Source organism: Trifolium pratense, linkage group LG1, assembly GCF_020283565.1.
Source record: "Trifolium pratense cultivar HEN17-A07 linkage group LG1, ARS_RC_1.1, whole genome shotgun sequence".
NCBI lineage: Eukaryota > Viridiplantae > Streptophyta > Magnoliopsida > Fabales > Fabaceae > Trifolium > Trifolium pratense.
The window spans coordinates 24,860,604-24,887,348 of NC_060059.1; the positions used below are offsets into that span (position 1 = coordinate 24,860,604).

At 36.2% G+C, this 26,745-nt stretch overlaps 3 protein-coding genes across 5 annotated transcripts; 2 read left to right on the forward strand and 1 right to left on the reverse strand.

Annotated features, from left to right (window-relative positions):
- Positions 1–6,789: 6,789 nt before the first annotated feature.
- Positions 6,790–9,945, reverse strand: LOC123890895. The gene is made up of 3 exons (XM_045940634.1): positions 9,703–9,945; positions 6,965–8,691; positions 6,790–6,851 (listed from the first exon to the last, which is right to left on the reverse strand). Exons 2-3 carry the CDS (start codon positions 8,505–8,507, stop codon positions 6,790–6,792), a joined length of 1,605 nt encoding a protein of 534 aa, XP_045796590.1. The 5' UTR covers positions 8,508–8,691; positions 9,703–9,945.
- A 3,835-nt stretch (positions 9,946–13,780) lies between these two features.
- On the forward strand, positions 13,781–16,985 carry LOC123906652 (monoacylglycerol lipase ABHD6-like). Its single transcript, XM_045956610.1, has 5 exons — positions 13,781–14,912; positions 15,195–15,287; positions 15,870–15,937; positions 16,056–16,234; positions 16,637–16,985. Exons 1-5 carry the CDS (start codon positions 14,277–14,279, stop codon positions 16,783–16,785), a joined length of 1,125 nt encoding a protein of 374 aa, XP_045812566.1. The 5' UTR covers positions 13,781–14,276; the 3' UTR covers positions 16,786–16,985.
- A 3,095-nt stretch (positions 16,986–20,080) lies between these two features.
- LOC123906661 lies at positions 20,081–25,156 on the forward strand. 3 transcript variants are annotated; one of them, XR_006808959.1, is made up of 4 exons: positions 20,323–20,563; positions 21,902–22,882; positions 24,716–24,768; positions 24,885–25,156. XR_006808959.1 is itself a non-coding variant. In XM_045956621.1 (3 exons), the coding sequence occupies exon 2, from the start codon at positions 21,914–21,916 to the stop codon at positions 22,880–22,882; it is 969 nt and encodes a 322-aa protein (XP_045812577.1). In that variant the 5' UTR covers positions 20,081–20,563; positions 21,902–21,913; the 3' UTR covers positions 24,885–25,156. The 3 variants fall into 3 exon arrangements, 2 of the variants coding, with proteins under 2 accessions (XP_045812577.1, XP_045812585.1); XM_045956621.1 differs by lacking the exon at positions 24,716–24,768 and having other exon boundaries at positions 20,081–20,563; XM_045956629.1 differs by lacking the exon at positions 24,716–24,768 and having other exon boundaries at positions 20,361–20,568.
- Positions 25,157–26,745: the final 1,589 nt, after the last annotated feature.

The following is a 26,745-nucleotide window of genomic DNA, read 5'->3' on the forward strand; positions in this document are numbered from 1 at the left end:
GGCCAAGTAATAAAGATAAAATTCCATGCCTAGGCCAAGTTCGGCCAAGGCCCCGTCTCGTTTTGCTATAAGCAAGGGCGTGGCAAGGCACGCGGGGGGCCAAAAAATCAAAGTGCGCCGAAATGCACACGGGGGTGTCAAGCAACCTCCATGTACCGTGGCATGACCGTGGCCAAAGAATAAAGATAAAATTCCATGCCTAGGCCAAGTTGGGCCAAGGCCCCGTCTCGTTTTGCTATAAGCAAGGGCGTGGCAAGGCACGCGGGGGGCCAAAAAATCAAAGTGCTCCGAAATGCACACGGGGGTGTCAAGCAACCTCCATGTACCGTGGCATGACCGTGGCCAAGTAATAAAGATAAAATTCCATGCCTAGGCCAAGTTGGCCCAAGGCCCCGTCTCGTTTTGCTATAAGCAAGGGCGTGGCAAGGCACGCGGGGGGCCAAAAAATCAAAGTGCTCCGAAATGCACACGGGGGTGTCAAGCAACCTCCATGTACCGTGGCATGACCGTGGCCAAAGAATAAAGATAAAATTCCATGCCTAGGCCAAGTTGGGCCAAGGCCCCGTCTCGTTTTGCTATAAGCAAGGGCGTGGCAAGGCACGCTGGGGGCCAAAAAATCAAAGTGCTCCGAAATTTTTTTTCCACTTTCCAGTCCACTTATACATATTATGTGCAGTGTGCACACAAGACACCTTCCCAAAATTCGACTTATATGAGGCGTTTTACGTCAAATCCGGCTATTTTCGGCGTTTTGGCCGAAAAATCTAAATAAATCGAAACTTCCTCGGAATGATTAGCCACTTTCCAGTCCACTTATACATATTGTGTGGAGTGTGCACACAAGACACCGTCTCAAAATTCGACTTCTAGGCGGCGTTTTACGTCAAATCCGCCTTTTTTCAAGTTTTCGGCCAAAAAATCAAACTCAATCGAAACTTCGTCGGATCGCTTAGCCACTTTCCAGTCCACTTATACTTATTGTGTGGGGTGTGCACAAAAAAAACGAAGTCAAAATTCGACTTCTAGGCTGTTTTTTACATGGTATCCGCCCTTTGCGAAGTTTCGGCCGAAAAATTCGTAAATAATTCATCCGACATCGGAATATTACGATTCTTTCGTGGTTTTGTGATCACGGTCGTTTCGTGGTCAAATAATAATTTAAAATAAGTAGTACAAGGTAGTGACCTTGGTCGTTTCGCAAGGACTCACGATCGGTTTAACAATATTAGAATAAATTTTAAGGTTGCGAATTGGGGGTTTATGATTTTGATAGCAGTAACAACAATAACAAGGGTTTATGTTTCGGTTTCGAAATTTAAAATTGAAATAAGTGATTAATTAAAGCTAAAACGACTAATCTACTGTTTCGGTTTCCAAACTTATCATCGATTCATACAATTTCCAATTCCTAAGCGGATTCTGATCCCTTTTCGAAAATAGTACCAATTAAACAAGCGAAATCGATACTAAAAGATATATGTTCCTGATTTCCGAATTAAGCAAACGGATTAAAACTATCATGAATTAAGCAAACATGATCAAACATACGCGAATTAAGCAAACGCGATCAAGGTACAAGAACATATAATCGAAATTAATAAACACCTATTCTATAGAACTTGAATTAAGCAAACAAGATATATATCATAGATATTGAAAGGGAAAAGCAATTTGATTAAAAATTATAGAACCTCAAAGTCTCGGCGGAAACCGATTACAGCAGATCAATCTTTGGTGATTAGTTCTCCATGAAGATGTGACGGCTAGGGTTTTCTGATTTTCGTGAACAGTGAATGGCCCCTGACCTAGGTCAGGTTTTCGTTTAAATACAGCAAGCAAAATGGGCCATAAAACAATTGGGCCGAAAAACATAAAGTTGTGCTGAAATTAAATTCGTCTGGACTATAGATGCAATTATTTGACACACTTGCGCTCCGAACTGGGTTTTTTCCTCAACATGAAAGATGTAGCTCTTGATCTCAGCTTTCCAACGCATCTTCCCGCGTCTCAATCCGATATTTGTAACTCCAGTTATGACCTGCGGACTGGAAGGGTGTCAAAATGCTATTTATTCATAAATTAAGTGCGAAAATAAAATAAAGTTAGAAATAAACTTAAACATAAAAACACATTAAAATAGTGAAAATAGTAAATTAAACAATAGGAATACACTAGTACAATAGTAGAAGAATGTGCATTAAAATGCACTGATCAAATTCCCCCACACTTGAACTTTTGCACTCCGAGCAAAACTCAAATGAAAAAATTAAAAACAAATCACAAGCAGTCAACATATTCCAGGTTTCAAACTTCAAACCTTGGGTCAAAATTCAAAGATTGGCACAATTCTTATCTATCAACTTTCAATAATAATCTTGCGTGTGTGTGTACTGTCTCCCACTGTCAACCAAAGTAATGTCAAGATCCCTCTCTGAAACTACCATTCTAGATGCTAAGCTGTCATTCTTTTCCTATAATTTTGGATTTAACCAGAATTTCAGACTAGGGGGGCTATTTCTTTTCAAGAGATCCAAAGCTTTTCAACATCAACTCAGGGGCAACTACCTTCAAGCATTATTATAGTTTATTATTATTTATTGTTTTTAAGCTTTAGGTACTACTCCACCTTTTCACCTGATGGGATCTTACTTGTAATAAGTCCAACCTGTTACTCAGAGTAGAGCATCCTACACAGCACTTGTTCCTCCAGTTTCGGGCACAGGAACTTGTTCCTCCAGTTTCGGGCACAGGAACTTATTATATTATATTCATTATTTTTAGCTCTTAAGCAGTTTCCCTTTTTCTCAATTAATAGCAATGATCGGTCTATCTGTTACTCTAGCCTTTCCCCCACACTTAGTTCTAGTCATGCCCTCCATTATATTCAAATTAGAGAACTTAGTCTAAAGAATAAATATTTCAGAGATTTATCTAGACATTACTAAGTTTGACAGTGTTCAAGCAGTTGTGCATTAAGTTGCAAAGACTATCATGTCAAGTATCAAAACAAAAAAACTCCAAAAATTTCACTGACCCTATAGCTATCTGCCCTAGCCTTAGAACATGTGACTTCTCATGACAATTTATTTTATTTAAAAAAAAAAATGTAAATGTAAAATGTCCCTCCCCCACACTTAAAACAGACAGTGTCCGCAATGTAATAATAAACACAAAGTGAGAGTAAAGGAAGGAACACACCCGAGGGGCTAAGGTGTAGCGGCTGGGGTGTAGGACGGCTCGTCCAAGGAGAGCTCTTCAACAGGTGCTATATTAGGCATCGAACTGTCATGGAACAGCTTTAGCCGCTGTCCATTTACTTTGAAGACTTTGCCGGTACCTGTACTTTTTATTTCTATAGCACCAGAAGGAAAAACATTAGTAACAACAAAGGGGCCAATCCATTTGGATCGAAGTTTCCCAGCCATAAGCTTAAGGCGGGAGTTAAACAATAAAACCTGTTGGCCCACAGAAAATTCCTTCCTAGAAATCATTTTATCATGGAAGTGCTTAGTTTTCTCTTTATAGATCCTAGAGCTTTCATAAGCCTCTAATCTAAGCTCTTCCAGCTGTTGTAATTGGAGTTTTCTTTCAATACCTGCTTGTTGCAACTCAAAATTACAACTTTTCACCGCCCAATAAGCACGGTGTTCTACCTCAACAGGAAGATGGCATGCCTTACCAAAAACAAGTCGATAAGGAGACATCCCAATGGGTGTCTTGAAAGCTGTTCTTTGAGCCCAAAGTGCGTCTTCTAGACGACGACTCCAGTCCTTCCTGTTTGGCTGCACCATTTTCTCTAAAACCTGTTTGATCTCCCTGTTTGAGATCTCAGCTTGCCCATTCGTCTGTGGGTGATATGCAGTAGAGACTCTGTGCACAACTCCATACTTTCGGAGCAAAGCTTCCATGGTGCGGTTGCAGAAATGAGTGCCTTGGTCACTGATGATAGCTCGCGGTATTCCAAACCTACAAAAGATATTAGACCTGACAAAATCTGCAACAACTCTAGAATCATTAGTCCTAGTGGGGATAGCTTCCACCCACTTTGAAACATAATCAACAGCAAGCAAAATATAAAGAAAACCAAATGATACGGGAAAGGGACCCATGAAGTCAATTCCCCATACATCAAAAACCTCACAGAAAAGCATAGGCTGCTGAGGCATTTCACTCTTGCGAGTGATGTTTGTACCTGCTATTTGGCACTCTTTACAAGTGCGGTAAGTCTCATAAGCATCCTTAAAAATAGTTGGCCAATAGAAACCTGAATCGAGTACTTTTCTCGCAGTTCTTTGCGGACCAAAGTGTCCGCCGACTTGAGATGCATGAGAAAATTTCAAAATAGATTCAATCTCATTGTCGGGGACACATCTTCTGATTACCTGATCACTACCAAACTTCCATAGATATGGATCATCCCAAACATAATATTTGGCATCACTCTTGAGTTTAAGAACCTGTGATCTCGATGCACCTGTAGGAAAAACACCAGCAACAAGAAAATTAACAATGTCAGCAAACCAAGGTGTAATACCATGTAAAAGAAACAACTGCTCATCAGGAAAGTCATCCTGAACAGGAAAAGGATCTTCATCTCTCTCTATCCTGCTCAAGTGGTCAGCCACTAAGTTCTCAGCTCCACTTTTGTCTTTAATCTCTACATTAAACTCTTGGAGCAACAACATCCATCGGATCAATCTCGGTTTTGCATCCGGCTTCTTCAGCAAGTACTTCAAAGCTGCATGGTCAGTAAAAACAACAACCTTGGAACCTAGCAAATAAGATCTGAATTTATCAAGAGCAAAAACAATAGCTAGCAGTTCTTTTTCAGTGGTAGTGTAATTTGACTGTGCAGAATCTAAAGTCCTAGAAGCATACTAAATAACATGGGCAGCCTTGTCAATTCTTTGTGCAAGAACAGCTCCAACAGCATAATTAGAAGCATCACACATAAGCTCAAAAGGGAGGGTCCAGTCAGGGGGCTGGATTATGGGAGCGGAGGTCAATGCTTTCTTCAAGAAGTCAAACGCTTGTTTGCACTTGTCATCGAAGCTGAAAGTGACGTCATTCTTCAACAAGTTTGACAGCGGAAGAGCTATCTTGCTGAAATCCTTGATGAAACGCCTGTAAAAACCTGCATGACCAAGAAAAGAACGAATCTCGCGAACGCAAGAAGGGTAAGGCAGTGTAGAAATCACATCAATCTTAGCAGGGTCAACAGAAATTCCTTTTTCAGAAATAATGTGACCAAGAACAATTCCCTGCCCAACCATAAAATGACATTTTTCATAATTTAAAACAAGGTTAGTCTCGATGCATCTTTCTAATATCAAGTTTAAACTGTTCAAGCATGCATCAAAAGAGGAACCATAGACAGTGAAATCGTCCATAAAGACTTCCATGCAGTTTTCAATGAAATCAGAAAAAATGCTAATCATGCATCGCTGGAAAGTGCCAGGAGCATTGCAAAGACCAAAGGGCATCCTCCTGTAAGCAAAAGTACCGAAGGGGCAAGTAAAAGTGGTCTTCTCTTGATCTTCCGGTGCAATATGAATTTGAAAATAACCTGAAAAACCATCAAGAAAACAATAATGTGATTTACCAACTAGCCGTTCAAGCATTTGGTCAATGAACGGTAAAGGGAAGTGATCCTTTCTCGTAGCCTGGTTCAATCTCCTGTAATCAATACAAACCCGCCAGCTGTTCTGAACTCTAGTGGGAACAAGTTCATTTTTTTCATTTTTCACCACTGTAAGTCCAGATTTCTTAGGTACAACCTGCACTGGGCTTACCCACTTACTGTCAGAGATAGGATAAATTATACCTGCTTGCAAGAGTTTGGTTACCTCCTTCTTCACAACATCAAGAATCAAAGGATTAAGCCTCCTTTGGGGCTGCCTTACTGTTTTGGATCCATCCTCAAGTAGAATCCTGTGCATGCACATCGATGGACTAATACCTGGAAGGTCGGCTAATGTCCACCCGATTGCTTTCTTGTGCTTCTTCAGAACCTGCAAAAGTTTGTGTTCTTGATCGAAATCAAGGTTAGAAGAGATAATAACAGGTAGTTTTTCATTACTCTCCAAGTAAGCATATTTCAGGTTCTCGGGGAGCACTTTTAGCTCTAAGGACGGGGGCTGCTCGATGGATGGAATGCTTGGGGCAGCCGGGATATCAAGAGCATCAACTGCAAAAACAGCTTCATCGGTAACAATTTCACTTGTAGGAAATGTATCAGCCTGCAGGGCAGCATCAATCTCAGCACATACAACACAAAGGTTAGTGTCAGTACAATCAGAACATAAATAAATATCATCAAAACCAGCGAGAGAAGGAAAATCAATGGAAAATAATTCAGAACAAGTGTCATCAACTAATCCAGAGATTAACTCAATGTGAAAAACGGAATGCTCCTCCAAGGGATGTTTCATGGCATCAAAAATGTTGAATTTTGCGACAATGTCACCAAATTCCATGGACATGGTTCCATCGTCAACATCAATTTTCGTTTTCGCCGTTTTCATGAACGGTCTGCCTAAAATAATGGGAGCTCTGCTTGTCCTGGTTTCTCCTTCCATGTCTAAAATATAAAAATCTGCTGGAAAGATCAAATCGTTAACTTGAACAAGAACATCTTCGACAACCCCGGCGGGTCGAGCGTTGCTCCTGTTCGCCAATTGAATGATTAAACCTGTATGCTGCAAAGGGCCAAGACAAAGGTTATTATAAACAGAAGTAGGCATAACATTAATGCCCGCTCCCAAATCAAGCATGCAGTTCTCAAATTTACTATCCCCGATGGTACAAGGAATAGCAAATGTTCCCGGATCCTTCTGCTTTTGTGGCAGAACCTGAGTAGTGAGGGCTGAAACATTTTGCTCGCCTACAACCCCTTCAGATGATTGTTTGGGCTGTTTGGGCTGAATAAAGGAAGAAATATTTCGTCCTAGGTTCACTCTTTCACTTCCCTTAATCCTCCTCTTGTTGGTGCACAAATCCTTCAGAAACTTAGCATACTTGGGAACCTGCTTTATAACATCAAGTAGCGGAATGTTTACCGCAACTTTTCGGAAAACATCCAATATCTCTCTTTCTTTATCTTCCTCCTCAATTCTTTTGTTTTTCAGAACTCTATGTGGGTAGGGGACTGGTGGCACATACTCTTTTTCTTTATTTTTTTCAGTTTCGGCCACAGCAGGAGAAAGTTCAGAAGGAGAAGGTTCAGAAGTTACCTCAATGATTTTTTTACCTTTTTCAGGGGCAGGTTCTATAACCTTTCCGGACCTCAAAGAAATAGTGCTCACATTGGCATTTGGAACATTCGGATTGACGACTGTCTGGGCTGGAAGTTGATTTGAACCTTGAGCTTGCATGTTATTTAATTGAGTAGCAAGCTGTCCCATCTGTGTGTTCAAGGTCTGAATGCTAGCATCGGTCCTTTGTTGGAACTGGAGGTTGTTCACGGACATTTGTTTAACAAGATCCTCTAAGGATGGTCCGGAAGGTGTAGAGGCAATAGCTTGAGGTGGATTCTGTTGTTGGCTGGTTTGTGGGTTTCCATATCGAAGGTTGGGATGGTTCCTCCAACTGGGGTGATATTTGTTGGTGGACAGGTCAGGAGTGTTGTTGTATCTGTTTTGGTTGTAAAGGTTGGCTGCATAAGCTTGTGGCAGATCAGTAATGGACTCGTCTTTCAGAATGGGACAGGTGTCGGTTGGGTGCTCAGGAGAGGTACAAATACCGCACAAAGTTGTTGTTTGAGGTTTCACTAATGCCAACTGTTTGACTAAGGTGGTGAGGTCGTCAAGCCTAGTCTCTAGAGCTTTGTTGGAAGAAACCTGAATTTGATTCACGCTTTTAACAGAATTGTCTCTAGTGGTAAACTGTTGAGAATTAAGAGACATGTTTTCAATGAGGGCTTTGGCAGCGGCTGGAGTTTTATCGACTAGTGCTCCACCACTAGCAGCATCAAGAATGTTCCTGTCCATCGGTAACAACCCCTCATAAAAGTATTGGATGAGGAGTTGCTCGGTAATCTGGTGTTGAGGGCAGCTAGATACCAAGTGTTTGAACCTCTCCCAATACTCGGTCAGCGACTCATTACCTTGTCTAACGCCACAAATCTCCTTTCTTATTGAGGCAGCTCTGGAAGCAGGAAAATATCTTTCCAAGAACACTTTTTTCAGGGCAGTCCAGCTTGCAATTGAGTTTGGCTCGAGATAATATATCCAATCCTTCGCTGCACCCTGCAATGAAAAAGGAAAAGCTCGAAGTTTGATGTGATCTTCAGTGATCCCTTCAGGCTTAAGTGGTGTAGAACACACCACTTGGAATTCTTTCAGATGTTTGTGCGGATCCTCACCTGCAAGACCACTAAACTTGGGCAACAAGTGTATTAAACCTGATTTTAATTCAAAAGGAACAGCAGCAGCATCATATTCAATACACAAGCCATTATAATTCACATCAGGAGCAGCTAATTGCCTTAAGGTTCTATTATCAGCCATTTCAAAATCAAGTTCAGAATCCGAAGCAAACAAGTTATGCAAGTAGTCAGGCTCAGAATCAGATATAGGGTTAGAATCAATGTTACCGGAATGCACGCTGTTAGCTCGGTTGAGCCTTTTGCGTGCGTGGAGTGTTCTTTCTATCTCAGGGTCAGGAAGCACTAATTGGAACTGTCCAGCAGACCTGGTCATGCAAGAAGTGATAAACAACAATTACGGTAATTTCAACTATGTCCCTACAACGAAAATAGGTGAGTAAAATAGAAAATAGGTCAAACTGAATGAGAAAAAATCTAAAAATACCACGAAAATTCTAATTAACTAAAATAAAGATGACACAAATTTTTTTGGATTTTTTTGAAAATACAAAATCAGTAAAAAATTAAAATAAAATAGAAAAACAAGGAATTTGGGGCTGAGAGGGTGGTGTCCCGTATTTTGTCCCAAAATAGGGGATTTTGAACCCTGATTTTTTTCTGAGGGAATGGGATGGTCGAAAAGCAGAACAGACGCAAAATCGGCCCTAATTCGTCTCTTAATTTTTCGTACGGCAGACACGCAATAGCAAAAGAAACAAGCAATTCTAATACTGATTAACACAATTATGAGTCCCCGGCAACGGCGCCAATTTGATCACGGTCGTTTCGTGGTCAAATAATAATTTAAAATAAGTAGTACAAGGTAGTGACCTTGGTCGTTTCGCAAGGACTCACGATCGGTTTAACAATATTAGAATAAATTTTAAGGTTGCGAATTGGGGGTTTATGATTTTGATAGCAGTAACAACAATAACAAGGGTTTATGTTTCGGTTTCGAAATTTAAAATTGAAATAAGTGATTAATTAAAGCTAAAACGACTAATCTACTGTTTCGGTTTCCAAACTTATCATCGATTCATACAATTTCCAATTCCTAAGCGGATTCTGATCCCTTTTCGAAAATAGTACCAATTAAACAAGCGAAATCGATACTAAAAGATATATGTTCCTGATTTCCGAATTAAGCAAACGGATTAAAACTATCATGAATTAAGCAAACATGATCAAACATACGCGAATTAAGCAAACGCGATCAAGGTACAAGAACATATAATCGAAATTAATAAACACCTATTCTATAGAACTTGAATTAAGCAAACAAGATATATATCATAGATATTGAAAGGGAAAAGCAATTTGATTAAAAATTATAGAACCTCAAAGTCTCGGCGGAAACCGATTACAGCAGATCAATCTTTGGTGATTAGTTCTCCATGAAGATGTGACGGCTAGGGTTTTCTGATTTTCGTGAACAGTGAATGGCCCCTGACCTAGGTCAGGTTTTCGTTTAAATACAGCAAGCAAAATGGGCCATAAAACAATTGGGCCGAAAAACATAAAGTTGTGCTGAAATTAAATTCGTCTGGACTATAGATGCAATTATTTGACACACTTGCGCTCCGAACTGGGTTTTTTCCTCAACATGAAAGATGTAGCTCTTGATCTCAGCTTTCCAACGCATCTTCCCGCGTCTCAATCCGATATTTGTAACTCCAGTTATGACCTGCGGACTGGAAGGGTGTCAAAATGCTATTTATTCATAAATTAAGTGCGAAAATAAAATAAAGTTAGAAATAAACTTAAACATAAAAACACATTAAAATAGTGAAAATAGTAAATTAAACAATAGGAATACACTAGTACAATAGTAGAAGAATGTGCATTAAAATGCACTGATCATTTTGCTTGTTTTAATGTCCCTAACAACCATAAAAAAATTCAAAAACAAATTCGTCTTCTAGGTCCAATTTTAAGCACTTTTAAAAACTTATGGATACCGGGAAAAAAGTGCACTTTTTCTACAAAACTGAAAATGGCCTTCCAGTCATATATAGGGGGAGGGTGGGTGTGGGGGTAGGCTCGGCAGGCACGGGGCGCGCCTATGGGCACAGCAGGCAAGCAAAAACTACGTCTTAACGTGTTTTCCCCAGCAATTTCGTTGCTCTTTTCATCATTTCAATCAAATTCATGGACATTCTTGATGGAATTCGATCAAAAAATTGAAATTTGGATGAATTTGTGAGGAAATTGGTGATGATCATGCTGTTCTTGGCTTGGGCAGGCCTTGGCTGGCATTGGGCATGGTAAGCACGTATTTGTGCATAACTCCCACCCTCGTGGGGTGGGATTGCCTGGCTTTTGCTTGGCAATAAGGTTGTTGCTGTCCCGACTCGGTGACCCTCTCGTGGGAATGCATGGGCTTGCCGTGCTTTTGCTTGTGGCAAGAAAATTGTGCCAATGTTGCTACTCAATGATGGGAATTTTTACTAGGGATTTTTATTAAAAATCCCCACGCGCGCGACCGACCGCCCGCCCGCGTATCCGCGTATCTCGCGCTTGAAGCGCTTGAAGCGCTTGATGCGCTTATGTCGCTTAGTCGCTTAATCGCTTAATCGCTTAATCGCTTAATCGCTTAATCGCTTAATCGCTTAATCGCTTAATCGCTTAATCGCTTAATCGCTTAATCGCTTTATCGCTTTATCGCGCAACGCGCAATCGCGCAAACGCGTCCGAACGAGGTATACGACATGCTACCAATATCTTGTGTGGGAGTATACTGTATAATAAGGTTCTTAACATGCCTTCAATTTGGGGCAACAAAATTTGATCCTTGATTTGTAGTTCACTTGGCTGCAAAATCCGGCTATTTTCGGCGTTTTGGCCGAAAAATCAAAATAAATCGAAACTTCCTCGGAATGCTTAGCCACTTTCCAGTCCACTTATACATATTGTGTGGAGTGTGCACACAAGACACCGTCTCAAAATTCGACTTCTAGGCGGCGTTTTACGTCAAATCCGTCTTTTTTCGAGTTTTCGGCCAAAAAATCAAACTCAATCGAAACTTCGTCGGATCGCTTAGCCACTTTCCAGTCCACTTATACTTATTGTGTGGGGTGTGCACAAAAAAAACGAAGTCAAAATTCGACTTCTAGGTTGTTTTTTACATGGTATCCGCCCTTTGCGAAGTTTCGGCCGAAAAATTCGTAAATAATTCATCCGACATCGGAATATTACGATTCTTTCGTGGTTTTGCTTGTTTTAATGTCCCTAACAACCATAAAAAAATTCAAAAAAAAATTCGTCTTCTAGGTCCAATTTTAAGCACTTTTAAAAACTTATGGATACAGGGAAAAAAGTGCACTTTTTCTACAAAACTGAAAATGGCCTTCCAGTCATATATAGGGGGAGGGTGGGTGTGGGGGTAGGCTCGGCAGGCACGGGGCGCGCCTATGGGCACAGCAGGCAAGCAAAAACTACGTCTTAACGTGTTTTCCCCCGCAATTTCGTTGCTCTTTTCATCATTTCAATCAAATTCATGGACATTCTTGATGGAATTCGATCAAAAAATTGAAATTTGGATGAATTTGTGAGGAAATTGGTGATGATCATGCTGTTCTTGGCTTGGGCAGGCCTTGGCTGGCATTGGGCATGGTAAGCACGTATTTGTGCATAACTCCCACCCTCGTGGGGTGGGATTGCCTGGCTTTTGCTTGGCAATAAGGTTGTTGCTGTCCCGACTCGGTGACCCTCTCGTGGGAATGCATGGGCTTGCCGTGCTTTTGCTTGTGGCAAGAAAATTGTGCCAATGTTGCTACTCGGTAAACTATTCTTGGTGATGATCATGCTGTTCTTGGCTTGGGCAGGCCTTGGCTTGCATTGGGCATGGATAGCATGGTAAGCACCTATTTGTGCATAACTCCCACCCTTGTAGGAAGAAGCCTTTTAAAAAGGGGGGAAGTGCAAAGAAAGGCAACCCAAAAACACAGTAATTTAAATTTATGGAAGCTTGTAGTTTTTTTGAAACAACTTTTTGTAGTTGTTTAAAGTTTTGTAGACGACGATTGTTTTGCATATCTATTGTTATTTATTTTAGTATGTTTTTTAAGGTTTCCATTCCATTGAAACATCAGATATCTCAAGTGATTATACATGAAATTACTTGTATTAATAGAGTAAACTTTTACAAAGATTTATTGCTAGTGAATAAGGGTCGTGTAGGAACACCAAAATTTTCTAGCTTAGTCCTAGTTTTTGTCATAATTTATTCCGAAATAGATAACGAAATTAGGCAAGTGAACTCTGTAAAAATATACATCTGTTTTTTGTTGGTGTCAAGACCTATTGACTAAAATTTTATGCCTTTAAAGTGAATTTGAAAATTTTGGATTTTTTGAGAATTAGTGGATTTATTTATCAACTATAAATACTTTATTTTCTGGATAGTATATATGTTATAGAGTTGGATAGAGAGAGGATAATATATAGACAGGATAAACACTTACATTATCATGTGTTTGAAGACACAATAATAATCAAACACATTCTTTTTTGATGATTTCTCAATAGGCCCCCATGAATCTTTTTCACCCACCTATATTTCAATTTTGCCCTGGTAAAATTCGGTTTCTGCGAACCGAATTTTGTTTTCAAGGCAAAAAAGTTCGGTTCGTAGAAATCGAAGTGTATATTGAAGGGCAAAAAAGTAAAATTCAGGGTAAAAGAGTCATGGGAGGCCTAAAGAGTCCCCATCTTCTTTTTTAACTATTTAACAAGTGGTGGTTTCTAAAAAGGCTCTCATACTAACATATAATAATAGATTATAGGATATATCAGGCTTTGTATTGCAATGGATAACTTAAAGCTTGAAAGTGCATGTGGTGGAAATACGAACAATTTTTTTGAATGGGTGGAAATATGAAATTTGGTAGTTTAGTCAAACTTGATACATCTTTTGCCACTTTTAATTGTTTTTTAAATGACTTTTGACTTCTGTCAAATAAATAAATAAATGACTTTTGAGTATAAAAGAATTTTTTTATAAATGACTTTTGAGTCTATAAAAGAAAAAGAAGAAAAGAAATGGCTTTTGAGTATCCAAAAGAACAGAAAGAAAAAAAGAAGAAAGAAATGGCTTTTGAGTAATGTGTAGCATAGGGTAGTTTGACACAACATAAAGAAAATGTTAACATGTCACTTCAAGTCAAGACATATGTTAAAAATATAAATGTAGTAATATTTTTTAGAATTTGTACATTGTATTTCATCTAAGCAAATTATTTTTCACATTTATTAAGAAAAGTAAAATAGTGATTAACATAAATACTAATTTATTAACACCTGCATACTTCACCTCAAATTTACTAATTTATTTTTTGTCAAATAACTTATAGCAAAAATCACACACACATAAATATATAAGAAAAATAATGAAAGACAATCCCCTCCTCAAATGTCATATTACGAGTGAGATGTACTTTGTTTTCTTCTCTAGACTAGTGACTCAAGGTGTTATCTATACATTTGTTTCGAGATCTTATCTGTACTTCAAATTGGAACAATAAGAGATCTATCCATGTTATTTTTGTTTTTATATGTTTTGTTTTTACATAGAAAAAATAGAATGTACAAGAACATACACATGTAACCTCTTCATCAATTCACAACCCGCAATTATTGCATTCCAATTTGAGTTGGCAATATCTCGTGTTCTTCGCTCACCGTCTTCAATCAATTTCCTTATTCTTCCATCGATCAATCCTATGAAACATTCAATAAATGTAACATTAAATTAATCAAAATCCTTTTTCTCCTCTGTTTCTTAAATCCATCGTTTTCATTATCATCATATAAAAATAACACACCCTTTTGAATTTCTTCATAGCCCATTTCAAATTCTTCAAAAACATTCACAAAAATCAAAGAAAGATTCATTTTTTTTTATCTTTCTTCCATGTTGTCAAGATTTTCAAAATGTTTCAGTTTTGCCGCTTCAAGAGACTGGTTATACCGCCACTCATTCACCGTCGCCGGTCTCCGGTCGGTGGTGACGGATCTCGGCGACGGAACCACCATGCATTGTTGGATACCAAAATTACATAACCCATGTAAACCATCACTTGTTCTTGTTCATGGTTTTGGCGCCAATGCAATGTGGCAATATGGTGAATATCTTCGTCATTTCATCACACACTTCAATTTGTATGTTCCTGATCTTCTTTTCTTTGGTGGATCTTTTACTTCAAGGCCAGAGAGGACTGAATCTTTTCAAGCTTTGTGTTTGATGAAGCTTATGGAGACTCATGGTGTTAATAGATTGAGCTTGGTTGGGATAAGCTATGGTGGATTTGTGGGGTATAGTTTGGCTGCTCAGTTTCCTGAGGTGATTGAGAAGTTGGTTTTGTGTTGTGCTGGTGTTTGTTTGGAGGAAATTGATATGAAAAATGGGTTGTTTAAGGTTTCTAGTTTGGAGGAAGCTTCTAGTATTTTGTTACCTCAAACTCCTGATAAGCTTAGGGAATTGATGAGGTTGTCTTTTGTTAGGCCTGCTAGGGTTGTTCCTTCTTGGTTCCTTGAAGATTTCATTCATGTATGTATGGATGCTTTGTCTCTTTTTTCATAATCGAGTTCAATGATCTATGTAGCACTAACACTTCAGATTGAAGATATATCTGATGTGAGACAGATGCTTATTACATTTAGTCACTTTTATTTTCTCAAATTATAAATTATTATAGGGGTGTGTGTGTGGTGTCTATATGTCAGTGTTGTGTCTCGTGTTTGTGTCGGTGTTTCATAGATCAAGATCAATTGGTTTATCACATTACTCCTATGATGATTTTGTCATATATGTGCTTATTAATTTGGACAGGTAATGTGCACAGATCACATTGAGCAGAAGAGAGAGTTGCTTGAGGCAATACTAAAAGATAGACAACTCTCCAACCTTCCAAAAATCAATAAGGTATATACATGCTGTCATAGTTCTGGATTGTGTTTGGATTTTCTGTTTGAATGAGATCTAGCTTATTTTACTAGGTTGAAAGCTAAAGGTATAATTTTTAAAATAAAAGTCATTCCACTGAGAAAAAAGGGATTCTCTTGGTGAATTAACTCAATAAGTTTCTTTCAAATTTTAAACTGAAATCCAAATTCATTTTAAGTTTGTATACTACAGTGTACTGGTTTTTTATTTAAATAATTTTTTCCTTGATCACGTCACATGAACACTTGGGATTCTAGGCTTAATACCTTGCTTATGTTGGATCCCGATTCCCTGCTGTAAGAGAAGCATCTATTTAGACACCGTAAACAATCCTGGCCGCTATTTTGACGGTCAAGATTGAAAACTGTGCAGCGCAATTATTGCAGCAAATCTGTTTCTGTTTATGTTGTGCTTTATCATCTATGTTAGTAATTCTCAAATATTTACGATATATCTTCTCATTTGGAATACATTGATTGATTCATGCACACAAATCTACAATTTATATATGATTCACCTTCTTTTGAATATTCACATCATTTTGGTTTTTTATTGGAGCAGCCTACATTAATCATGTGGGGAGAGCAAGATCAGGTATTCCCTCTGGAATTAGGCTACAGATTAAAAAGGTGATATTTCAATTTCAACTCGGTGAAAGTTCATTCATGTCGCTGCTTATAATTTACTTTGAATGTGTGTGCATTGTATTAAACTAGTTAGCATGGACTTGTCCTTTCTTTGAAGCAGGCATATAGGTGAAAATACTCAAATGGTGATCATCAAGAATGCAGGACATGCATTGAACATTGAAAAGCCTAAAGAGTTTGCTAGGCATTTGAAATCATTCCTCATCAAAGGAGATTCGCGCCCTTCCTCGCCACCTTCTTTGAAAGAGCAAATCCAGAAGACATTTTCGTTCGATTTCAGTAAGTCATAGCACTTGTCTTTTTGGCAAGTGCGTCAAGATGATGAAGATTCCAAATTCATAAACTTTTCGGCTTCTATAACAAGAAGCTAAAACCAATTAACAACATCCAATTTTCCAAATATCTCGAGGAAGCAACATTTTTGTAAAGGGAATTACTACTTTTACTTGGTTGGTTTATTGCAAGCAAATGCTTAGTTTGACAAAGTTTAATTCTTCCCTTTGTTAGTTATGCTTGGTGGTGAAGGAACTTCTTTCTTATTTATTTATTTATAAATTTTTCTATTTATTTATCCTACTCGAGTTGATTTTTAGATGATACTATACAATATACATGGTACATAAAAATCTACATTAAGCTATTAAAGAAACAATGTATAATACTTATTTTGTGCTATTGCAGTTAGGTATTGGTCAGGCTGGGGTGCTTTGGCATGGGGTGTTGCTCTATTATTATTGGAGCCAATATTCGAAACCAAATTGTTTGCAATGCTTCTCATCATCTTTCTTCTAAATTCCTCTCTTTGTTTCCTCTTTCTAAATAGTACTTAGAATGAGCCAGATAATAGCATCTATAATTTGATGCAATGGTGAAGTTCTTTCAATTTTCAATCCTCGGTTAGGAGTAAAAGATCGTCTCCATTTTTATAAATATGTTTGTTACTATAGTTTTGAGGTATATATAAGGGATATAAAGAGACTTTTAAAATTAGAGACATTAATAGAAGACAAAACACTACTCTTTAAAATCTTTAAAAGGTTTAACGTTGATGTATTTTCAAGACTAGTTCGAATTTTAGACCACTAATTAAGTTGGAGTAGATGCGCTCAATCTCCGAATGATTTTGGGGTTCTATTTTTAGGTAAGTAGTTAATTGGCAGCTCAACTGAATTAAAATGAAGATTCGCCATCTTGAGTTGGTTACTTTCGTGCAATTTGTCTTTGTTTTTTGTTCGTGTTCTCTTCTCTTTGATTCATTAGGTGAATTTGTCTCTGAGTTTATTTGTTCCTAAAATAAACATGGAAGGGAAATGTTTGATGTCACGAAACTGAACATCACGACAATCTCCCGAAACTTACCAATGCGTATCTTATATCCATTGTACTTGTACTCCAAAGTATAACTTTTTGTGTTTTTCTTAAAATAAGTTTTACAGGAAGATGTAAAAAGAACTTTTATTGATTATTCATTATGGGAAAAAAATAGAGAGTAAATTAAATGCAATTTACATTAAATTTCAGAGAATAAGTAAAAATAAATCTTAAAATTATAAAAGTTAGTTGTTTTTACTTATAATTTGGGACAATAAAAAATGATATTTTTTCCTTATAATATGGGACGGATGAAGTACTTTTTAAACATTAAATTCTTTTTTATTATTACAAGTTAATTTCTAATTTTAGATACCTTAACATGTCCCATAAAGACACATGTTAACATGACGTTTTTTCAAGTTTGAGCCCCACTATAACTTTGAAAGGAGGTAATGGTCCAAACATTTATTTATTTAACATGACTTTTTTTCAAGTTTGAGCCCCACTATAAGACCAAAAAAAAAAAAAATCCACCCATAAGGTGGATAAGTGGAATGACCGGAGTTCAAACCCCGGCCCCTTGCATATATAATGCAATGTCCTTGCCAACTGAACTAAACTCACGGGACTGGTCCAAACATTTTTATTAATTTGGTCAATTTATTGTTGGTAATATGCATAATTTAATTATTTTTATGTTAGTTTGCTGTTGTAGATTTTTTTTTATCTTAGACGAAATGATAAATACTACTTAAATACACATGTAATTTTAACATATTTCGGTTGAATTAGGAGAACTTATGAACCGTGGATAAATATACCTAATAAACTAAAATAAATACTACAGTAGTAATAACACCTGCATACTCCACATCAAATTTACTCTTAATATTATATTGATTTATTTTTTTGTCAAATAACTTATAGCAAAAATCACACATAAATATAGAGAAAAAATAATAATGGAAGACAATCCCTCCTCAAATGTCTTATTACGAGTGAGATGTACTTTGTTTTCTTCTCTAGACTACGAACCCGGATTCCATGCATTCGTTTTTTTGTGCAGTCGTGCAGTCACGCTATTTATAGCCGTTCGATCAAGATCAGACGGTCATGATTTAAAAACTCATTTACTTACAGCATTTATTTAAACTGTCCGATCGTGATCGGACGGCTGTAAAACGACTGCATCGGAAATTCGACTGCACCTAATCCATCTGACTCAAGGTGTTTATCTACTCCATCTGTAAGGCTATATAAGCAAAAATTATTTTTTTAGGTTCATTCCATAATTAATGTATTTGGTCTATAATATAAATCAAATACATTCGTTATTCAATGAACCTAAAAAAGTGATTTTTGTTTATATAGTGTTACGGAGGGAGTATACATTTGTTTCGAGATCTATGATGTTATTTTTGTTTTTATACCCTTTGTTTTTATCTATCTAAAATAGAATGTACAAGAGCATACACATGTAACCTCTTCATCAATTCACAATCCGCAATTATTGCATTCCAATTTGAGTTGGCAATATCTCGTGTTCTTCGCATTCTTCCATCGATCAATCTTATGAATCATTCAATATAAATCTAACATTAAATTAATCAAAATTCTTTTTTTCCTCTGTTTCTTAAATCATCGTTTTCGTAAACCAAAAAAAAAATAAAAAAATCCATCGTTTTCATTATCATCATATAAAAATAACACACCCTTTTGAATTTCTTCATAACCCATTTCAAATTCTTCAAAAACATTCACAAAAATCAAACAAAGATTCATTTTTTATCTTTCTTCCATGTTGTCAAAATTTTCAAAATGTTTCAGTTTTGCCGCTTCAAGAGACTGGTTATACCGCCACTCATTCACCGTCGCCGGTCTCCGGTCGGTGGTGACCGATCTCGGCGACGGAACCACCATGCATTGTTGGATACCAAAATTACATAACCCATGTAAACCATCACTTGTTCTTGTTCATGGTTTTGGCGCCAATGCAATGTGGCAATAGATGGATGAAAATAATTGTTTGGTCACAAATATTTGGATACACAATTGAAAAAAAGTAAAAAGAAAATATAACTAAATATATAATTGTATATTTTTAAAATAATTAAATAGTAGATATTTTTGCAATGATTAGTACTATATTCAAGCTTTATGACACACAAAGTTAAACTCTTACGACCGATCTAACACTCCAAGTGTATTTAAATGAAAAAAATTACAAAAAAATTAATTTAAATAAAAATGAAATTTACACAAATTAGTTTTTATAATTTATATACTTAGCACAGTAGAGAATGTAGATCACACAAACGGGCACAAAACACTAGTTCAAATAATTGAGTAATAAAGAACATACACTTGAATGTCCATATTTAAAAACCTTGAATCAAGATTAAAATGTATCAAAATAAAATGATCATGTGTTAGTTACTCCATAACCATCAAGAGTATATTTAGTCTTGATTTTTATATTTAAATATGATTGATTATAAGGTAATAGGATATATTTATAAAAGAAAAATAAAAAAATATATTAATAAATGACTCATTAATTTGGGACATATTATATAAATTCTTTTTTTTTCTTAAACTCCAACTTTTCAAACACACACTTATTTTCAAGGTCCAACGAAGCTTGGCCCAATTTCCCCCAGCCCATAGTCCATGCACACATAAGTCTGGCTTTTTATTTTAGGTTAAAAAAAAAAGGAAAATAAATACGTAGAATAATTTTAATTTCCCCCAAAATCGAGAAGATACCCAAACGCAGAACTCGAAACATCGGGTAATTTTCTTAAACCCCCGCCCTTGTCTTAGGTCGATCCGTGATGATTTGATATTCTTTGATTGGTTAGGGTTCTTTACTAATTGTTTTGGTGGCCTGTGTTTGAATGAATAATGTTTATTTCGGTTTGTATATGTGAAATAGGAGTAATCTATATGTAAATAGTCTAGTGTTGTTGTTGTTGTTGTTGTTATATCAGTGTTTTATAGCTTGTATATGCGAGCGAAATCGGAGTGAGACAGTGGCGGATATGCCGCCCGGCATGCCCTGGCACGTGCCCGGGCTGCCCCACCCCCATTTTTATTTTTTTTAAAGTAACAAAAGAAAAAGAAAGAAGGCACAAGCGTTTTGGTTTTTCTCTGTCTCGTTTGTCTCTGTCTCGTTCGTTCTCTTTCTCTAGCAAATAGCAATCGCCCATCACCAAACCAAACCGATCTAAGGCTCTCAAATCCGTCGCACCGCTCTCAGCCTCTCTCTCTCTCTCTCTCTCTCAGCGCAGACAGGTAAAGTAAGCAACCCTAAAACTGAGAAATTGCATAAAATACTTAGAAATTGGTATTCCCAATTATTATTCTATTGATTTGTCTAAATGGGTTGCCCCAAAGTTTGGAAATTTAGCTTAATAATGATCTGGGTGGTGTTTTATTATTCTGTGTATTTAGTCAAAATGTTCTGTGTATTTATGCGCAAAAGAAAATTGGGATGTTGTGATGTAGGAATTGTGCGCAAAAGAAAGTTGTAGTTTTAGCTAACTAAAATTGTATGTGCAAAATCTACTGCGCTTCTGCCTTGTCTTTTCCTCTTCCTTGTTTTGAGTTTTTAGTCTCCTGTGATAGTTCTTCTGGTGTAATTGTTTAGCTATGAGTAGTTTAGATGTAAGAAAAACACTGGTGGTTTTGTTTTGTGTGTGGTGGATGAAAGATTGGGATGTTGTTTGGAGGAGGTGATTGGTGGTTTTTTTGGTTTGTGATGATGATGATGATGATCGGTTGAGAGAAGGGCGCAGAATAACAGTTGTGTTATAGGGTTGATGTTTTTTCCTTGCAATTCTGCTTCTTTCTCAACTTTGGTTCTAAGTTCTCTCAATTTTTTCTCTCTGCAGAATTTTTAGTCTGCCTCCTTTTTTCTCTCAATCAGCCCCCTTTCATTCTCATTTTTTGGCTTTGATCTATATCAAGGAAATAAGGGTTTAATTGTATAATATGATGTCTTAATGCTGTCATTTAATATCTTAATTTTGCATCATTTAATTTTAGAGACGAGGAAAATGACCTGATTGTATAATAGGAGGTCTTAATGGTGTCATTTTTTGGCTTTAATTCATATGTGACTCATTTATATTATGACTCATGTTTTGCTGGTTTTTTCTTATTCGACTCATGCTAGCCAAAAAAAATTGCGTTAAAATTGTGCCCAGGCTCCAATATAATCCTGGCTCCGCCACTGGAGTGAGATATACCCTTGTATTGTTGTGTTAGTAGTTAGTTATATTGGTGTTTTTCAGTTTGTTTATGTGGAATCGGAGTGTGATATGTAGTTTCATATTGTTGATTGTATATTTCGTGCCGATTTATTTTTCATCAGTCTTTACTCTTTATCGATTTGTATTTGTGAAATCAGAGTGATATATGTATTCTCGTACTTTTCAATATAATTTTCTCGCAGATTTATATTATCTCAGTGTTTCTCATTTTCTAATTGTTTTGGTGGCATCTTTTTGGTCGGTGTAAACTAAGAGTTTCTCATTTTCTAATTGTTTTCATGGCATCTTTTTGATCGGTGTAAACCAAGACTTACCTGACAATCTTTATCGTCTCTAATTCCATTTGTGTTGAAAGCAGGTTTAACTGAAGATGTCGCCGAGGATTCTGGTGCTGTCTGTTTGTCATGATAAAAAATTTCAACATTTGGAGTTTCACATTGTGGATCTAGAGAACCAGAAAATTCATCGCAATGTCTCACCTCCTTTGTTTAGTACTTCTGGATTTACTAGGATGTTGAGTTTGTGTGAGTCGATCTATATTTTTGGTGGCTATAGTACTTCAGAAGATGTCGCTGATATTGACTCTTATGTATCCCAAAACCCCACGGATACCTTTTACATGGGCTCAGCTCATATGCGATTAGCCGCCAGTGACTCTGTAGGGGAGTGGTGCAAACATCCAAAGCCAATTTTCGGACACCTTTTTGCCAACAGTACTTGCCTCCATGGAAAGATTTACAACATGGGATTCCATGACCTTGATCCGCAGTTGTTTGATCCCACCTCTGATTCGTGGGAGAGTATAACTTTGCCTTCTGAATTACAAGGCTGCTTCCTGTCCATGTTTGCGATGCCAGACCCTTCTCACGATCGTATCATCCTTCACTTGGAAAGGGGCTCACTTCCATCACCTTCTATCTATGCTTACTATCCTAGCTCTGATGAATGGAAACTTATTGTTTCCGATTTTTCAGACTGGGATCCGGTCTCAGCAGTTGCTGATGGCGTGATCTACTTTAATTACTACAAATGTCACACTCTCGTTGCCGCTTATGATTTGAAAAGCCTCAAGTGGTTGGACGTGCATTTGTCAGATACTGTTGTTGATGGTTCTTATATACTAATTAACCGCTTTAAGGAATTGCTCTATTTAGGTGACAACTCCTTTTGCTTGTCCGTTCACTCGCTTCAAATCGCCAACTCAAACTCCATTCGAGTGTCTTTCGTCAAGTTTACAATTGAGCGGACAGATTCAGTCATTAATATCATTCCCCAGTCAGCCAGCCACTTTATCCTTCCACACACTTCCTACTTGCGTAACATGATCGCACTTTCTTAGGTACTTTTATTTCTTACTTAGCTTTTGTGATTGGTTTAGGTGTGCATACACACTGAAATTTTATCTTATTTTCTATTTAATTATGCACACTACATATCTTATTCTCTCTCTCTCACACACACACACACACACACACACACGTAAATGGATTTGTTATGAGTACTATACATGTCTTGTTTGAGTGATGTCCTAACGTGTTCAACAAAATGCCTCTGACAGACCAACTAATGTAGTAACTAGACTAGTGTATGCCTTTGTTCTCTGTATTATCCTTTATCCTTACCCTGCTATCATGTATATAATCACTTGCAAATTATTGAAAAGACCATAATGTTAACTAAATACAAAACTCTGCACTAGGTGTGAAGGTATTAGAAACAGCATCAGTAGCCTCTTTAAGCCACTTGAAATTGTCCTTGTGTTATGACCTGGTATGATGCTTAGCAATCAGTACTGAATCTTTAACAATACCCTATAATATGTGGTCAATGTGAGGTGCTCTTTACCAGAGATAGCAAGGGACATTTCGCCTAGACATATGGGACATCCCAGCAATCTTAGAGATGACGAATATACCTCTTCCTCGACGGATGATATCTCATCTATGACATGTACTTCATTCACCTAGACAGCTATGTGTGCTTAGAACGCTAAGTTATCTGCTTAAGCATCGTCTAAAAAGTGTAAACACTATGAAGGAAATGAAACCCGCCAGTTCTGCTTAACACTTTTCATATACTGATATAATAAGCCCAGAATTTACTAAAAGCAGAAACCGAGAAATATGCTACCGGTGACTGCATCAGCTCACTTCAAACTATTGATACAATCTGCGGTCGTTATGTATTTTTTCAGTCTCATTTTAAGATTAAGGTCCATTGTCATTTTATTAAGGATAATGATATCTGACATAGTTATCATGTTTAGAACCTGAGAACAATGATTGTCGTGGTCGTGAAGATTTTCTTCATTTTAATTTGCTGCCCACAGATATGTTGTGATAAGAAATCCATACATTTTGCCCAAAGATCATCTGCATCTGCTGATGAATGGTGTTTTTTATGAACTTTCATAAGTTTTATTAGGACATCTAAATGCCTTGGCCTTGAGAAAATTAGAACATGGCAGCTAGCCTGCATTCCTATAAAGCCTTTGTAATTAAAGTTGTAGTCCTGCATCAGTTGGCCATATATACCATGAGCAAGAAAACAATGCTTGATTATCCCATCACTTGGCCAGATATATCAGTAAAGCCTTCAAACTGCAACACTTGAATGTATCTGCATCAATGTGTTGCTGAGCTGGATATTATAATGTATTAATCATTTCTCAATAGATACACAGAATTCACCTAATGATTCTTATAGAAATCATTGTCAATAGTTTATGTCCCCTGCAAATAGAATATTTTTTGTGTGTTAGTTTTTAATCTTATTTATTTTGTTCTTTTCAATTATATTTTGAAATCTATTTAATATCATGTGTGATTATATTATTATACTTTTAATCTTATTGATTGATTACTTGTATTTTATTATAAATATATGATTGTTATAAAACAATTAGTATATTAATCGATGTTTACTATTTAATTTTTTTTTTTTTTTGTATTTTTGTATTAATAATAGTAGTGTATATTACTGTTTTATCCTTTAATATTTTATTAAAGGATAATAAAACCTGTGTCATCTGTGCAAAATGTAAACAGTCTTAGTTATTATTAGTATATTATCACTTCTCTAGGCTATGTCAACAATTACTGCAAGTGCTGTAATAATAGTTTAGTTTCCAATTTTCCATATCCTTACTGCAAGTGCTGCTGCTGCTGTTCAGGATCTTGGATATGTTTGATTGTTTGCATGATTCTGCAGTAATTTTATTCTGAGGTATCTGCAGTAAGTAGGTCCCAGGCCATTTTATATCAGAGGTTTCTGGCTATAATTTGAAGTGGTTTATTCTGTGCATTTTATATGTTCTCAGTTTGTTTATCTTCATTCTGCAGAACTACTGAAACCAGGAAAGGAGCAGCAATTACGTTTGAGAACTCAGAACTCAACTCACGATGAAGATTGAAGAAGCAGAGTCCAGCAAGACAGCAAGTTTAATATTAGCCTGTGACTCTTTAGGCACTTTTTCTGTTGTTTTTAAACGTAAACTTAGCAAGCAACTCAAATTTTAATTTCCGGATGTTTTAAATTTGTGATTGTGAACTAGCTAAGTGTAGCTGGTCAGTGACTTGTGGTAAACATGAATTTTTAGGATGTTTTTCTGTGATTCTAGTGAATTTAATTAAATTAATAATCAAATTTTTTTTTTTAATATATATATATATATATATATATATATAAAATAATTACACATGGACAAAAGGTAGACGGACAACAAGCTGCGCCGCTAATCCTTTTTGAATAGCAAAATCCAATCTTTGAAAAATTACATTCTTAGACCTAGGCGTCACAACATTACAATGTATGACCTTTTGAACTCTTTTCAAAAAGTTTACAGTCTCTGGTGCTAGAAATCCAAGTGTTGAAAGCAAACGGTATAAAAACGTGTTGATTGTCAGATCATGCTTTCGGTTCTCTTTCAAAATTGAATTTATTTCGGTTCGGTTTTTGGTAGCCTTTTTCCTAACATTTCGGTTTCAGTACTGATTAAAAGTTTGGTTTGATTCAGATTTTACCAAATGCTCTACTAGTATGTTGTTACGAAAGATGCTAGTATGTGGTTATGAAATAAGCTTGGCCTTTTTGACGGCCTAGATTAACTAGCTCATAGCCCGTCCGATGACCGATTATTTTTTAGAATATATTTATTTTAATATATTTATTGTATTAAATATTCAATATTATTAAATTATAAAAATAATGTTATTATATTATATTTGTTTATTTAAAAACCTCATTATATAAACTTTATATTAATAAATGAATAATCTCGTTAAATTAATAAGTTTTCATCTAAATATAATGAAAGTAGTGTATTTTTAAACTTGATAAATCATTAATCTCGATAAATGAATAAAATTCTCATCATGTGTCCATTTATCAGGATTTAATAAGTTAAAATCTATTTGTAAATTTACTATTTGTATAATAAGTGATTATTTGAGTATAGGCCAAAAATTTATATCAAACCTTATCCTTCATGTTTGGCCTCCTTTGTGTGTTTTTTCTATAACTTTTATGTTGGATAATTAAAATGTAAAGACACACCTACTTATATTCTTATCTTATTAATGTTTGAATATCTAGCATTTTAATACTTTAAAAGAACTACGAGGAAAAAGTCGTGAATATTATTTAAACTTACCTTTTTACTCTATTTTGATTCAAAGGTATTCGAATTCTTACCAAATTCATTTTATCTCGACACTTATTTTGTATGTTTAAATTTTTTATTTGGAATTCTTCTTCCTATTTTTTTTTTTTTTAAAAATCATTTGTGGTTCTTATATATTGCTAAACCTTGTAATTTTTACCCGTCATTTCATTTGTTATTAGTAATTTTAGTTTAAAAATTTTGATTTAAATTTTTCAAGTTGAAATCTGCATATTTATTAAACACTTTTTATTAAATAAAAATAAGAATTGAATATTTTGTTATCAAAATTTGAAAATATTTAGAATTGAAAATAGGGGGATCATTCAAGAAACCAATTATACAACACTAGACTTTAAACTGATCACATCGTTCTAATAAAAATTGAGGCATTGCTGTATGACTACGTCGAGGAGCTTTTCAAGTTAAAAATTAATTCGTAATCGTAACAAAATATAGATTGTTATCAAAATTTAATATATATTGAATTGAATATTGGGGGATTCTTCTTTTTTTGACAATATTGGGGGATTCTTCTAAAA